General features: G+C 36.4%; 1 protein-coding gene across 1 annotated transcript; it reads right to left on the bottom strand.

Annotated features, from left to right (window-relative positions):
* Window positions 1–553: 553 nt before the first annotated feature.
* LOC107856412 (DDT domain-containing protein PTM) lies at window positions 554–14235 on the bottom strand. Its single transcript, XM_047399899.1, has 10 exons — window positions 14026–14235; window positions 12203–13247; window positions 10926–11630; window positions 9583–10765; window positions 3665–3956; window positions 3391–3515; window positions 2808–3265; window positions 2697–2725; window positions 2146–2598; window positions 554–2059 (listed from the first exon to the last, which is right to left on the bottom strand). The coding sequence occupies exons 2-10, from the start codon at window positions 13024–13026 to the stop codon at window positions 1023–1025; spliced, it is 5106 nt and encodes a 1701-aa protein (XP_047255855.1). The 5' UTR covers window positions 13027–13247; window positions 14026–14235; the 3' UTR covers window positions 554–1022.
* Window positions 14236–15917: the final 1682 nt, after the last annotated feature.

Here is a 15917-nt window from a genome sequence, read left to right as displayed (position 1 = left end):
AGTTGGTTATGCTGTGAAGTTAAAACTTTGGTGAAGCAACTGCACCACATAATCAATTTCATTAATAGATACTAGTTTCTCAATCTATTGGTATATTTTTGTTGTTGGTTTGACATATAGCATCTTGCTAATTCAAGAGTGTAAGATCTTGCATATACACTACTTCCATAGTGGAAGTCATGGGTTCAAGTTTTGAAAATAACCTTTGGCAGAAATGTTAGATGTTAGATAAGGTTGCGCACAATGCACCACTATGGTGGAATCCTATCGGATCTTGCACATAGGGAGAGGATTAGTGGACCGAGCTGCCCTTTTAGTGTGTCAGTGTACATAACATGAACTCTATTATTTACTAAAGCCTTGCAACAGTATATCGATAGTGTTCCTAGTCCAAACAAGACATATTCTCTTCTCTTATGAAAAGTCACTCAATGCCCAGTACAATCCCACAAAGTGCGGTCTGAAAATGGTCGAATGCATGCAAATGGCAGACGTTGATGTTTCCGATAGACCCCTAGCATTCAAGTCATAAAATGCAGAAAGTGGAAAAGAATTTCTAACTAATTGCCTCTTTATACAGTCAAAAGCATCAGATAAGCGCCAATAAAAAAAGTTGCTTATCTGCAAAGGTTGGAGCAAATACCACAACCTCCTAGTAAATCATTTTCTACATGTATACTGCGCTCGCGCGATTGTTTTCCTATCATCCAGCTATAATCATTCAAAAGAAATACGAGACTTCTACATAATGAAAGCTCAGAGAGATCGGATGAGGAAAATTTGCCAGGTCGCAAAATTGGAGCAGCCCCCATCACTGAACCTTGAATGTGCTCTAGCCGCTCAGCATAACAGTTTTTACCTGCTGGGATCACAAGTGACTTCGCGACAAAAGTAGCAATAGCACCTTGTATCAGCAAATAGTCTGCTCAAGAAACTGCATCGATATCTCCAATTCTCACGGGCTGATGCACCTGCACCTCTGGCTTCAATCGGCAAGATCACGAAAAAATGACAAGCATAAACTATCTCCAGTCCCTACAGTTGCCACACATCCAACCGGTTTCCCCAAACAACTCTTCAACCCAAGGTGAACAATGACTGTGGATCCATATGCCACACATTTGACAACAAAGATCAGGGCATGGTTTGGTATGAGAACACACTTTACAAGAGACAGTGACTGCAGCGGAATCTATGCCAAGTGCATGCTCGTGCTGAAAGTAGGACAAATCGGCAAGTCCATCGGATGGAAACCCCAACGATGTGTCACCGTTGTCTGTTAGATTAGAAGATCCATCAAGAGGGCCACAATCATCAGACGCGAGCAATTCATTGAAAGAGAAATAGGTCTGAGGTTCAAACTCCATATCGTCACACTGGAGATCATCATATTCAAACATCAGGCCGTCGTCAAAACCATTTCTGGAAGTATCCCATTCAACCTCAAAAGGTGTGGATAATTCGACATTTGTGGGGTTGTAGGCAAGAGTATCTAAATCCTTCTCCGTTCCTCCATTTCTTCTTACTGGCAGTTTAGTACCACGTTCTGCATTAACTGGTATTTCTTCTGCAGAAATCATTATGTCTCCTCCAAAAAAATCGGCATGGAAAGGATCGCTTGCGAAAGAAGAATCCAAATCATTCTCATTCTTTACCTGCCTTCTTACGGGCAATTTTTTAGGGCCAAACACAGACATGGTTGCAGTATTCCACTCACAATCAGCTTCAGGGAATTGCTCACTGAATTCTTCTGACGTAGAAACAAGAAGAGAATTATCATCCTCTAGATACATGCCGTCCTCCTCGGAAGGCAACACTTGAGAAGACAACTCGTCATCCATGTGTAGCTCTGAAATCATCCCAGAACCAAACTCCATTCCTGAATTATCCATCTTTGAAGCCCTTGCGCGCGTTCTCTTTTCTTCTATCTGCTTTTTGCTTTTTGGATCCAAATAAGGACAGATGGGTATTCTTGTTCTACGGCATCTAGAACATTTGAACCCCATAACTTGATGGATTTTTGATTCTTCAAGTCCAACAGCATCAGCATGAAACCAATCTGCAAACTCACATTGCATTAATTAAAACTAAAGAGAAATGTAACATATATTCAATTTAACAGGCTAAAACGAATTCCTTACTTACTTGAACAAGTTTCACAACGGATGTACATCAAATCAGGATTGTATGGATTGCGACAAAGGTGGCAAATAGCAATGAGAGGATACCCATCTGGATTGCCCTTCAAAAGTATGTTTCTTAATACAAAATCAGTGCCAGTGTCTTCACTCTTCTTTCTCCAAATGACACCTAAGTTGTGATTTGCTTTTGATTTGGACTTCGAAGAATTACTATGCTTCATGGCAGAAGAATGCTTCAAAGTGGCAACAGAGGCTGATGGACGACTTAAACTACCAACATTAACTCCTTTGTTGGCTGATATTGGCTTTGGAAAGTATTGTCCTTGCAGCAGTAAAGGACTTGTTGGAGATTCATCACTGCATTTAGCTTGAAAAAGGGCTCTATTTTGGTTACACTGTTTGCAAGTGCTTGAAGCATCAACTGTTGAACTAACTGTACAGTGCTCGTGACAGAGACCTACAAAAGAGAGAATATGTATGAACTCCCTGACCAACTACTAGCCTGCATAACAACATGATAGTAGTTGATACAAGAGATAGATAATATTATAGTACCTTGACATGCATTGCACTTGACCACATACCTGAGAAAGCGAGATCGTATAAATAAACGAACATGAGAAAAATGAGAACAGAAATATTCTGATAAATGCATTAAATGGATACCTGACTGACACATCCGCTTGACATGAAGCACAACAATACTTATCATTGCCATCTCTCTTCAGTACTAGATAAGAGAAGATATCGGTACATGGAGCCCTCGAGGTTTTTTTCTGCATAAATGCACTTGTGCATTTGTCTGCTGAAGCCAGATCTTTTCCTATTTTTTCTTCATACTCTTTTATAAGATACAAAGGAATCCGCAACTCAGAAAACCAATATCTTTCCTTGCCATCCTGTGTTTGCTCTACTTCTGCGACACTCTTCATCACACGAGACGGGAGATGTTTCTGATTCCCAAAAGCAACTCCATACCTACTCTCATTTTCGACAACTCTTTTGTCGCATATATAAGCATTTCTGAAAGCTGAAGCTTCTGTTTCTGGACCTTTTCCATCTTGGACGCTCTGTTCAGGACGAACAAGGTCACTCCATCTCACATGCATATCTAGGTACCTCACCTGTAGGGAAAAAAACAACTTTATTCACTAAGATTGAACATCAAAAGAAACACTTGATCCAGACTTGCACCAAAAGCTTGTCACAAAATGAGGAGCTTAAATCTTTATCAATATATCTCAATCACCTGAAGCGCAAGCTGTGATGTTGTCTTACACATATCAACTGCAGCCCGCCAAACAAGCTGCCTACTTCTTTTGGCAGTCTCAGACCCTTCAGCATAATAAATACCAGGTATCTTTTTTACACCGCCTGCAAGAGAATAAGCTGTTAGTGAAATCTCATGAGATTTATATTTGTATTCTGCTGAATTTAAGGTAAGACATAATGGAATTCTTTTCGGCATGTAAAAAATTGAAGATTTGCACTACTAAAAAAACAATGAAGGTATCATAAGACACCTTGAAGTGCAGCTTTCTTCACCATCCTTTGGGGTAGAGTCCCTTTCTGGAGTATAAAATTAGAAATCAAGCCACCTCTCCACCAAGTGAAGTCGGTCGGTAAATCCTGGCCGTCATCAGCAGTGGCTTCAACAATAGCCATTGGTTTCCTACCACGTCTCCCTGGTTTACGCTTATGGGTTGATCCAACAGCAGCAGTAGCTGACTGAGTGACAGAAGACTCGGATGATCCACCATCAACAAGCTTAATCCAATCCACAGAAAATGCAACTAGGCGGATATTCTCCTCAAGCTACAAACATAAATCCATACACAACAGTCATCAACACAAAGAACATAATATTCTATACATAAAATCATATGAAGTAGTAATAGATGTCAAATGTTGGGGCATATAATAATGTATCTACCTTTCGAATTATTCTAAAAGCACAATGCAGTTAAATGCAAAGTTCCCCGACAAAGCCAGAATTGCCTAACGTTTCTATAATCTATAGCAGCCTATAAATTGCTAAATTCTGTCGGAATTCAAATAATGTGAATTTACCCTTGGTTGCTGGATTTCGTACTTCAAACCAAAGATTGATGAACCACAACATGATCAAAGCACATGACCTAAGCACTTAGCCTTCTTGCAGCAGAAAGAATACTCACTAAGTAAAGTAGTAAACCAACGACAAGACAAAAATTACATGGGCAGATATCCTGGATATACATTGTTACTAATTGACGTGATACACGTGGAATGCGCGTAAACTACACTATTGTCCTCAAATTGTTATTAATACATGGGAAAAAGTCTAAAGTTACAGAATTTGTTAGGTGTACACCGTGAAAAAATAGAAACTTTTAAACCTAAAATATATGGTAAGCAGTTCTAAATTATAGGAAGTTAATTAGATGTCTATTTTTAATAGTAGAAGAGTAATTCTTTTCTCTGACATGCAGAATCTTTTTTAGTTAATTTCCTTTTTAAGTGTAGAATTCATTGCGTGTAGCAAGAATTTGTTTAAGCAATATTTTTTATGAGGAAAACCAAAAACTATAGTTTAATTTCATTTTGTACACTGATTTTGTTTATTTGGCTTTAAGAATCACTTCAGGATTAGGATTCCTTTAACTAATTAATATAACTCCCTCCGTCTCATTTTATGTGGCACCCTTTCCTTTTTTTCTCCATGCCAAAAAGAGAAATAATTTAACATTAAAATTCCTCTTTTACACAAATATCTAAGAATTGTTTTAGACCACACGGTTCAAAAGTCTTCATTTTTTAAAAAAATACAGTGCCAGAGACTACTTCTTTTGATAAGGTAAATGTATTTCATTCATAAAGTTTATTGCCCGTTTACAATGGATAAAAGGTAAAGAATCTACAAAATTTGATTCTCTACAAAGTCCACCCATTCTATACAACAAGGAATTTATGGGTGCACCAAACGAAAATAAGTAACCAAACGCTATTCCTCGACTGAGAAAAACTCAACTCTACCCCCTCAAAAGCTCTCATATTTCTCTTTCAAAAAACCCACATCAACGCACCAGGGACCAAATTCCATGTCTTACATCTTCTCCAATTCCCGCTTCTCCAACAAAACATTAAATTTTTCACGGTTTTTGGCATTTATCCAAGAAACCATGAACACCGAAGCATATTCCACCATAATCTCATGGTAAAGACAAGATGATCCACTTCTTTCCCTGTCTCCTTGCACATGTAACACCAGCAGACACAAACAATCTTTGGCTTTCTAAGATTATTCAACAAAACCAATCTTTTAGATGCCAGGCAAGAGAAAAAACATACATTTCTCGGCATCAACACTATCCAAATTGCATTACATGGAAACAGAGTCTCCTCCCTAATTAGGAGTTTCCCATAGAAAGATTTACCAGAGATATCTCCATTGTTCCCCAAATCCCACCACAAAGTATCAAGTTTATCTGCCAAATTGACTTGCCTATGAAGGATGGTCGTCAACCTTTGGAGCCTGGTCACCTCCCAACCGTGGAAATGCTTCACGTATCTCAAGTCTCAAAAAGTCTCTCCACCATGTATCTACCTAATTTGTTGGACCGACAGAAAAGATTGAAAATCATCTTTCAATAAGTTATCCCCACACCACCAATGTCCCTAAAAATTAAATTTCCTCCCATTTCCAACCTTAAATGAGATATTTTTGTTGAAATCACCTCATCCCTTCATTATATTCCTCCACAAACCACATGAAAGGCATAGTGACATCTCTAGTTCTCCCACCCCCTTCCATTACCCCATATTTATCAACTATCAGCCCTCTCCAAGAGGCTTGCACCTCTATCCTGAAACCCCAAAACACTAGTAGTCTCTAGATTACACACTATGCAAAATGACCATTTAACTATTTCCCTAATATTTAGTATTTAAAATTAACTTAAAGTTTTCACTTCTAAATCTAAATATAACCTGTTTAGGTTAGAAAAACACATCTATCAATCTATCATAGCCTAAAACTATATTATAAGTTGAATTGTATTTTAGTGCACCGAGCTAACCTTTTTAAAGAAAATTATCAACGTAGACAATAGAAATTGTTATTTTAATGAAACGACCAAAGCGATGCAAAAGAATATAAACCCAAAAAATCGTTTGTAAAAAAGGTGCAGGTGATATAACAGGCAATAACATATTTTGAGGTAAAATATGTATTTATATTAATAGATATAGCATTTATTTTAATAACTTTGTTCTTCTTGTATATAGTTATATTAATTAACGTGAGACACGTGCAAAGCACGTACACTAAACTAGTATTATAGAATTGTGTCTAGAACTGCCTTGCAACTGGACAGCGCAAAAAGAGATGGACATCATTTTCCTTTCATTATTGCACATAAAACACCTGTTGCATAATAACATTCCTATTCTATTTCATTTGCTTCAAGTTAGATATGCATTATGCGTGAGCAGCCACATAAACTTATCCTTGTAAGGTGTCTTGATCTCCCACCAAAGCTTCCCTGGCCAGTTAGTAGGTATGCACCCCTCACTATTAACTGGCTTATTGCGTGAATTAACAGCGAACTGGTCATGTCATTCTTTTGCCTGATCCAGATAATGTTGTCAAGTATCACATCCTTTAAGATCACCTCGTCAAAACTGACGCGAACAGGAGTGTCATTTGAGGAATCTCCCAATCAAAATAATTTCTTCTAAGTTTATACCACAGTTTGTTCCATTCCGACATTTACAATAAAGGTACTAATATTTTATCATCAAAGTGGTGTTTCCAATCCAAGCATCTTGCCAAAACCTTCTAGTTCTGCCATTTCTGACCTTGATCTTTATGTTGGCTCCAAAATCTTGTTATGCGTTTCCTTAGGCCTACCCCGTGTTAAGTACTAAAAACGCTAGTGAATCCATGGGGGCTTTGTTATCCATATTTATCAGCGATCAACATCCTCCTTTGCTTCTTTGCCATATCTCAACAAACACTTCATTAGTAAGCTACAACTGTGTTTTTGAAATTTAATGTTATGCTAAAACCTCAGCTTCTTTTATCTTTCAAAACTATGTTCCACTTTACCAAGTGAAAGGCTTTCGTTTCCTTATTGTCATCCAAAAAAAGTTCCTCATTGTTCTATGGAGGTTATTTGTCACACTAACTGGTATTGAAATACAGACATATACGTAGGTCGGAATAGGGTCAAGTACACTGTTGGTATGGATCCATCTGCCTCCCAAATACAAGTACCGTCTTTTCCACGTAATTTTCTTTCCATATTTATTCAATCTTTTGCCTCCTTTTTTTCCCTCGAATCTAGCCCCTAATGGCATACAAAGGTACTTTCTAAGGAGCTCATCGAACTTACAGCCTAAGGCATTACCAAGTATGCATAAATCTTGCACCACGGAGTTTTTCTTAAATTAATCTTCAAAACAGTTTAAAAGGTAATAAAATCAACCTATAGGTAACTCAAATGCGACCCCTATGCTCCATCTAATATGTGAGTACCATTTGTATATTGAACGTGGAGACTTCCACCCCAGAATAGCCATCTCCCCAGCTCTAAACCTCTTAATCCACGGTAAAGACACTGCCTTAGATAGTTTAACTAAGCCCACCCTGATCTTCCATAACCAAGATGAATAAAAAAGGGAGATAAAGCATCACCTGCTTCAACCCACTGTGAGTAGGGAGGAAGCCTTCTGAACAACTAGTTGTTACCACACATTTATTATCAAAAAGAACATATTAACATAGAGATGCAACATTTACTCCACCCAATCCATTTGTAACCTCATATCTTTCACCAAACTAAGTATGACCCTGCCTCCTCTTGTCTCACTCTTCTACCTAGTCAATCATTTGCAACAAGTATTGTGTCCGTTATTTGACAGCATCAATAAAGGCCATTTGTGTGTCAGCCACCAGAACATCAACCACCCTCTTTAATCTTTTTATCAACATTTTGAAATAATCTTATAGAAGCACCCTACTAAGCTTATAGTAAAAAAAATTATTGAAATGTATCTATTGAATTAGGAGATAAAAATGACATGTGGAAGAAGATGGCTATTATCATGTATGTCAAAGTAAAAGAAAGATCCATTGATCATGAGAGAGAGAAACTTCAAAATCAAAGATATCTTTTAGAATATGGAAGATCCGGCCTAGTTTTGCGTGATTTTATATAGCATCTGGTGGGTTAATCCCCTATTAAAAATTCTCTCTCAAGTTTCTCTAACACTTCCATACCAGATATACAACACGATCTCGGCTAGTTTATACAGCTCAACATAAACCTCAATGGTAATTTGACGGATACATGAGCTTGATGTCCCTTCTGGTGCACCACTACTGTCTACCAAAATTGATTATTGATTACTTTTTTCCAAAATTATAATTCCAAAGGCGAATCCTCTTTCGGGAGCTGTCACTACTCTTTGACAGGCTCCGCCTTTTCACTTCCCTTTTGGCCTTGGAAATCTATTATTAAGAAGTCAATTGTTTCAACTGGTTTATAGGAGAGTGTAGATGACTAAATGTCTGCACATAACAAAGTCAAATGTTTCAATTGGCTAGTAGCGGAGAGTATATGACTAAATGTCTTACTTCGAACAACCTCCAGAAAGAGGCAATTCATTAAAATCTGGATGCTCCCTTCCTGAAGTGGATGCCGAGGATATCAACCATCGTTTTCTTCAAATGTAATGCTAGGAGTCAGATTTGGCATTTTTTTTCTTTAATACCCAGGACATCAAATGAGCATTACCTAGACCTCGCTGTACTTCCTCCTCATTTGGCAAAAGACAGACATGACAAAATCTTCCCACAAAATCTAGAACACTATCTGTGTTGTTATATGGTGGGTCATTTGAAGAATAGAGATTCTAGAGTCTTTGAAGAAAGGTCAATATTGTGAACCTTAAACTTGAATATATATTTCTTATTATGAAGAGCGTGGATGTACATTTTTGCTCAGCTTTTGGTGTAACATGACCGCTACCAGTGGTATACAGTCAGGTGCCTGACTCCAACATTTTGCTGGCAATATCAAAAAAATATTCTTATTACCTACCAAAATAGTTTACATTCTAAAAGAAAATATCCATACAATCGGAAAAAACATGAGTGACACAAGTTATAAATGTGTTGGTTTTCCAACATTCCTGAACTTATTTCATACATAATTATGTTAAATTCATGATCAGCCATTCTCATCTTCAGTTAAATGAATTACACTACCAAGTAGCCCCTAATACTACTTGCATAAAGTACTAGTCAATGCTCAAACACAATAAACAAATACAGTTTTTATCAATAAAATAGTGAATTGAGAAGTGGTAACAAAAATTTTAAGAGAAACAATGGAAAATAAAGTGGACGTTATGCTAGCTACAATTGACATAAACAAAATTCTGCAAAAAAACTTACTTCGAGCAAAAGAGACTTTATCACACTGCAACTGGTAGCTTCTTCTGCCTCTTTACGCCATTGGTTTCTAAAAGCTGCACTCTGAAAAGCGCCACCTATAAGACCAATTAAGCTCTCCTCCATCAATATAATATATGTGGCAATACCAGGAAGACTGCCCTCACCACCCTTTGCAGGACGTAGACCACTAAGTATCTTCATAGGCCCCTTAATGGCATTTGATGCTGCAGCATTCAACAAGCATCCTCTCTTACTAGCCACAGGGGCCTTACAACTAAGACACCAGCTACATCTTTCCCTTGGTACTTCCACAAGTTTCTTTTCCATATTCGGCCAAAAAAAACGCATTGCTACTGATGAGAAAGCTTTAGCTTGATGTAGAAAACTTGCAGCCATCTGTTTACGCTTGTCTGAAACACGAGTCTCAGAACCCTGGGTTTCTTCCGAAGAAAGGACAGCTAAACTAGCAGCAGCAGCTGCAGCAAAATCTCCATGCAGATAACTATTTATATATCCTTGAGGTTTGAAAGATGAACCCATGTATAAGCATCCTCTTCCATGAGACACCACAAGACCAGCAAAAATACCATTAATTTGTTCCAAGTAGTTAAAGTGACTTGAGGTATGTGTAGCAGTCTTTCCCAAATTGGGGTCATCTTGTTCAGTCCATTCAGAAGGAACAAGATGCTGGTCAACTGAACCAGTACATACAATGGGTTTCACTTGAATTTGTCCAGATGACAACGAATCTAGAGGGCTGTTACTCTGTCTTGCTATAGGATCAATATTTGCCAGAAAAAGACCATCAGGTCGGGAAACTGCACTTAGTTTCTCATTCTGCATATGTACCATCGGGAAGTTGCCTAGAAGAGCATTTCCTGGACCAAATTCAGTGACACAACATGCAGTATTCTCTTCCCCAAGACTTTCCGTAACCAAGGACTTAAGTGGTGCCATAACGCAACCACCCATTGTGCCCTCTCCTTGCCTACTAATTTCAGAAAGTTCACTATTAGGGAATTTGTTATTGACTGGAAGTTTCCAATACTGGATAATTCCTTTGCATATTTCCAAATATAAGGCATAATGCTGCACACTGGTGTTGAGTGCTTGAAGCACCTTGGGTATGTCTTTGTCGTAGTAGTATCTGACATTACAGTCCGAGTCAGCCAAAGCCTTCAACCTATAACATAAGATTAAAATACATAAGAAAAATACAACAGAGGAAGATTTCAGCATGAATTACTTGAGATTAAGGGCATTATATATCTCCCCATAGAATATCCCATGATCAAATACAGCAACTTAAAAGAGTCGATAAAAATAAAGGTTAAGAGACATACACAAGCAGATGATTGCAAGTACCCATAAAGACTTGTCCATAGGAATCAACACCAAACACCTCTGATCCTTTCAGCGGTGTTCCCCTTGTAATTTTGGGATCAAGCCCATTGACTGTGCACTCAGGGCAATACCATGCTCCTTCTGGTATATACATCTTGCAAACACCAATGCACCTACCATGGTAAGATGACGGACAGCCATCACAGCAAAGTAAAGTTCCATCCATACCGCAGAGACGACACTCATCACCATTACCATCTTGATCAACGTCACGAATAGAAGCTTGTCCAGTAACTTTCGCGCCCAAAGAATTAGTATTCGAAAAGATATTTGTTTCGCTGTTTTCTTTATTAAGCTTGATGGCTTCTTGGTCCTTGCAGGCAGAAGTTTTAGCATACCGTGGATGCACTCTACGTGGTCCAATTACAGGGGCAAAAACTGTACCGCCATCTGAATCAATTCCTACCTCTGATTCTTCACGCATGTCAATTTCTGCTCTTAGCTCCTCAGAATCCAGGACACTGTCGCACAAGATCTGCAGAACTATGAGTTTCCTGCCGGCAGTCAATGAGTAATACTCCTTCTCCAAAGTATGGGGATAAAACTCTTTCCAACCATGTTCATCTGTGTATCCCATTCCCGTTAAATAATGAACTAGATACACTGGCCAAGTCATTGCATCAAGCAAGCTCCAATCAATGTTCCTATGAGCAGGATTCAATAATTAAGTTTCCACAATGTACCATACTGAAATGTATAATTATATTTTAGTCTAAATATGAAATCACGTAAGCACATCTGCCCCGGCTCTGGCTTATGCTGAAATAAATACATTATTTACGCATTTCAAGATTTCCTCAATGAGAGAAGGGTGACAGGGAATATTCAACAAATCCTGTCTTCTATAAAAGTGGACAACTGCTACTGCTTGGAAAAACGATATAGAATAACCATGACAATTATTCAAGCTCATCCCAAACATACAAACAATTTCATACCATGATTAATTAAGGAAAGACAACTAACTGTCAGGAAAGTATGTCATTGAGTGCCTTCATACAGGCAAAGTCAAACTGCATGAGGACCATACTGTAATGGAACTTCATGTCATAAACCATCATTTGAATTCTTCTTCTGATAAGTTATCTAGCTTTTAGTTTATTTCACCATGTCGTAATCCAGGCATTCTTTGATGTACTTTTTGGAAGGACAGCATGACAGGAAGCGCCTAGCAATGGATTCAAAATCAAAACTGCATTTAAGTAAACTGACTCACCTTAGGCACTTTGATGCAAGCTCAGAACCATCAGATGACAGGTTTTCAAGGTGACGCCTCAAAACACGCATAACAGCAACATGGATAGAGTCCAACAAGGAGTTTGGAATAGAACAGTTGAGTGCACCCACAAAGTCATCAAGTTCAAAGGGACTCAGAAACAATGTTGTACTAAACGTTCGCAAAAAGCTAAAAATGGACAAAAGGTATGGTACATATTCCTCTGGAATACCAATATTTCCAGAAGATGGAGGCAGTTCAGGTGCAGGAACAAGAGTCTTTTCCACCTCTGAACTTAAATCCTGCTCCTCATCATCTTCAGACAAATCGCTCAGTGAATCAGCAGTACCTACTTGCATCTTCTCAAGTTTAACAGGAGAATCATACCTCGAGTCACTCAAAACTGGCACTTCTTCAATCGTATCAACTACAGCACTTACCAGCTCAGCCGCAATCTCAACCTGAGGAGCAACATCCTTTACCTGCTTACTTGCCACCATTTCATTTAACTTTTTCTTCCTGTCCAACCATTCACCAACCAACACATCCTCTTCAATCAAAACCTCTTTCAATTCACCGGGATCCAAATCTTCACAATCTCCATCATCATAATCAACCCTATACAACCCTGAATCATAAAACACAATCTTTCCCAAAAATAACCCATTTCCCTCAAATTCCTTCCTAACGTACCTACCTACTAATTCTTTAGGCTTCAACACAACAGCCCTTTTCTTCCCATCCTGATCAACCTCCACATTTTGCACATCCTTTCTTCTCCTTTTCCTCCCTCTCCGTTCTGATTTACCCACACCAGCTTCCATTTCAAAAAAAAACAACTCAATTTCCAATCCAATTTACACCATAAACCAAAATTCCCAGCAAAATCAAAATCTGGGGTTCCTTCACCCCACTCTTTCAACAAAATCCACCCAAATTTTACCGTTTCTTCCTTCAAATAGCAAAAAACCAACAAAAGAATCAGCAAAACCTTAAGAAATCAAAATTTCCAGCAGAATCAAAATCTGGGGTTCCTTCACCACACCTGAAAATCAACAAAATCCCTTCCTTCAGATCGCAAAAACTCAACTAAAGATCAGCAAAAAACCTAACCATTTTCAGAAAATACACAAATCTGTGCAAACTCTTCACAGAAAAATTGAATTCAACAAACATAAAACACATCAAAAACCATACACAACAAAGAAAACAAACAAACATTCCAGCAAAACCTCACCTTTTTTTTCCAAATCTGTGCAGACCCTTTACAGGAAAAAACACACAAATCGCATATACATCAAAGAAAACAACCAAAAGTTCAGCAAAACATTACATTTTTATGCAAATCTCTGAATTCCCTTTACAGCAAAAACGATTTCAACCACAAAAAATCAGCAAAATCATACCTTTTTATACAAATCTAATGAATACCCTTTACAGAAAAAACGATTTCAAGAACTATAAAACACTCAAAAAACCAAAAAAAAAAAAAAAAAAAAAACAGCAAAATCTCACCATTTTATACAAATCTAATGAATACCCTTTACAAAAATCAGCAAAATCTTACCTTTTGATACAAATCTAATCAATACCCTTTACAGAAAAAAAAAAATCAAGAACCATAAAACACCCCAAAAAAACAAAAAATAAATAAAATAGCAAAAATCTCACCATTTTACACAAATCTATGGATACCCTTTAACAAAAATCAGCAAAATCATACCTTTTTATACAAATCTAATAAATACCCTTCACATAAAAAAAATCGAGTTCAAGAACCACATAACACAAAAATATACATAAAATATACACAAAAAATTTACCTTTTTAATGAAAAATCAGATGCACCGCCATTGAAAAAGGATAAAAATAGGAAAAGGGGAAAAAAAAAAAAAAAAGGGTTAATAGCCCTAGAAAAAAATTACATATTGGATTCTTCAATAGGCAAAGTTTAATGGTGTGGGCTTTCTGGATATTATTTTTTATTTTTCTTTGCCATTCTGTATCTCTCACTCAGTCCATTTTTGTAACTCACTGACTTTTTGCATTTTGTTTGGAATATACATGTTATGTTAAAAAAATAAAAGGAAAATAATTCAAATAATTTAATTTAAAAAAAAAATAAATAAATAAATTCTGACAGTTTGAAGTTTAATTATAGAAAATTTTAATATTTTACATAATTATTGAAAATCTTAATTTTGGGTCTGTCGAGATACATTATTAGCTTCCGATACATCCAACGAATGTACAGTTTTCCCTCTGTAAAGATATATAATTAGTTTTTGATATATTTTTGACATATATAATACATTCAACGAAGATATATTTTTTCTTTGTAAAGATACAGAATTAGCTCCCGATATATTTTTTTTAAATTTTGAATCTGTTGAAATACATACATTTTTTCTTTTGTAAAGATACGTAATTAGCTCCCGATATAATCTTTTTTATTTTGGATTTATCAAGATAAATAATTAGCTCTCGATACATGCAACGAAGATATGTGATTAGTTGAGATTTCTGTAATTACTTTATGAGATAGAAATTTGTGTAAATATGATAAGTTAAGGTATATGTTTATGTTTTTTTTTCTATTTTGGTTTTTTCATTAGGTGTTTGGTACTCGCATTTCGGAGACTCTAATTAAAGATGGAGAAGTATTTACTGCTCCACCACAACCTTTATTGGTAAATAGTTTAATATTAAGAACGAGAAAGGCAATTACAATCCGTTTTTCTACGTATTATTTGTTAGTAATTTAGACGCGTGTTAATGAATTAACACTAAAAATCAACTTATATAAATTCTTGACAATACGTGTCAACAAAGTTGCAAACAGGCGTTTGTATTTATCAATCTGAATTGCAGTGTGACAACTTTATCCTTTTATTCTCAATTAAAAAATTCGAGTTTGATTTCTTGAAATAGAAAAATGTTATTGGAAACATCGCCCTAAAAGAAAAATCTACGTGAATTTAAATTTAATGAAATCTCAATTCAAAATTTCTTACAAAGTGAGGGGAAAAAATGTGTATATATATCTTAATATATAAGAATATAATTAAAGTTGAAAACAAAAAGTGAGTCAACTTGGTTTCATGTTAATTTCCACTAAACTAATTTTTTATTTTTTTATATTTTTGAACTTCTAATTTACACCAAACAAATAACAGGAACTTATTGGCGGGAAGAAAAAAGGTTTAATGATTTTGTGTTACCCGCCAAACATGATTGTATAAAAAAAAAAGAAAAATCTTAAAATATTTTTTGCAACAATTTATTAAGTACTATTTTGGAATTTTACATTGATTGTCATATTCAATTAAAATAATTTTAATATTTCGATGACATCTTAAATTTGTTAGCAAATTTTACTTAGATATTTAGATTGCGGCTTATTTTAATTAAGCATGTGATAAATTATTTCTATTAGATATTTGTGATTTAAATTCTGGAAAAAAAAATGTACGTGTATTTTTAAGTGTCAATTTAATAGTCAAGTTTGTCATACAGAATATAGCATCTGCACTGAACAACATCCTCGATTGGTAGTTATGACAGTGATGGTGGTCCTTGTTGTCGACTGAAAACGGGTGTTATAGTGACTGACGAAGTGATTGGTGATGGTGATAACTGATAGTTTTGGATGATCGTGATTGGTAACGATGAATGATGACGGTTGATAATATGCATTGACAATTGAAGGCGCCTA

This window comes from Capsicum annuum, chromosome 11, assembly GCF_002878395.1.
Source record: "Capsicum annuum cultivar UCD-10X-F1 chromosome 11, UCD10Xv1.1, whole genome shotgun sequence".
Classification (NCBI taxonomy): Eukaryota; Viridiplantae; Streptophyta; class Magnoliopsida; order Solanales; family Solanaceae; genus Capsicum; species Capsicum annuum.
Note: the sequence above shows the minus strand (reverse complement) of the source record. Positions and strands in the feature narration are given on the sequence as shown.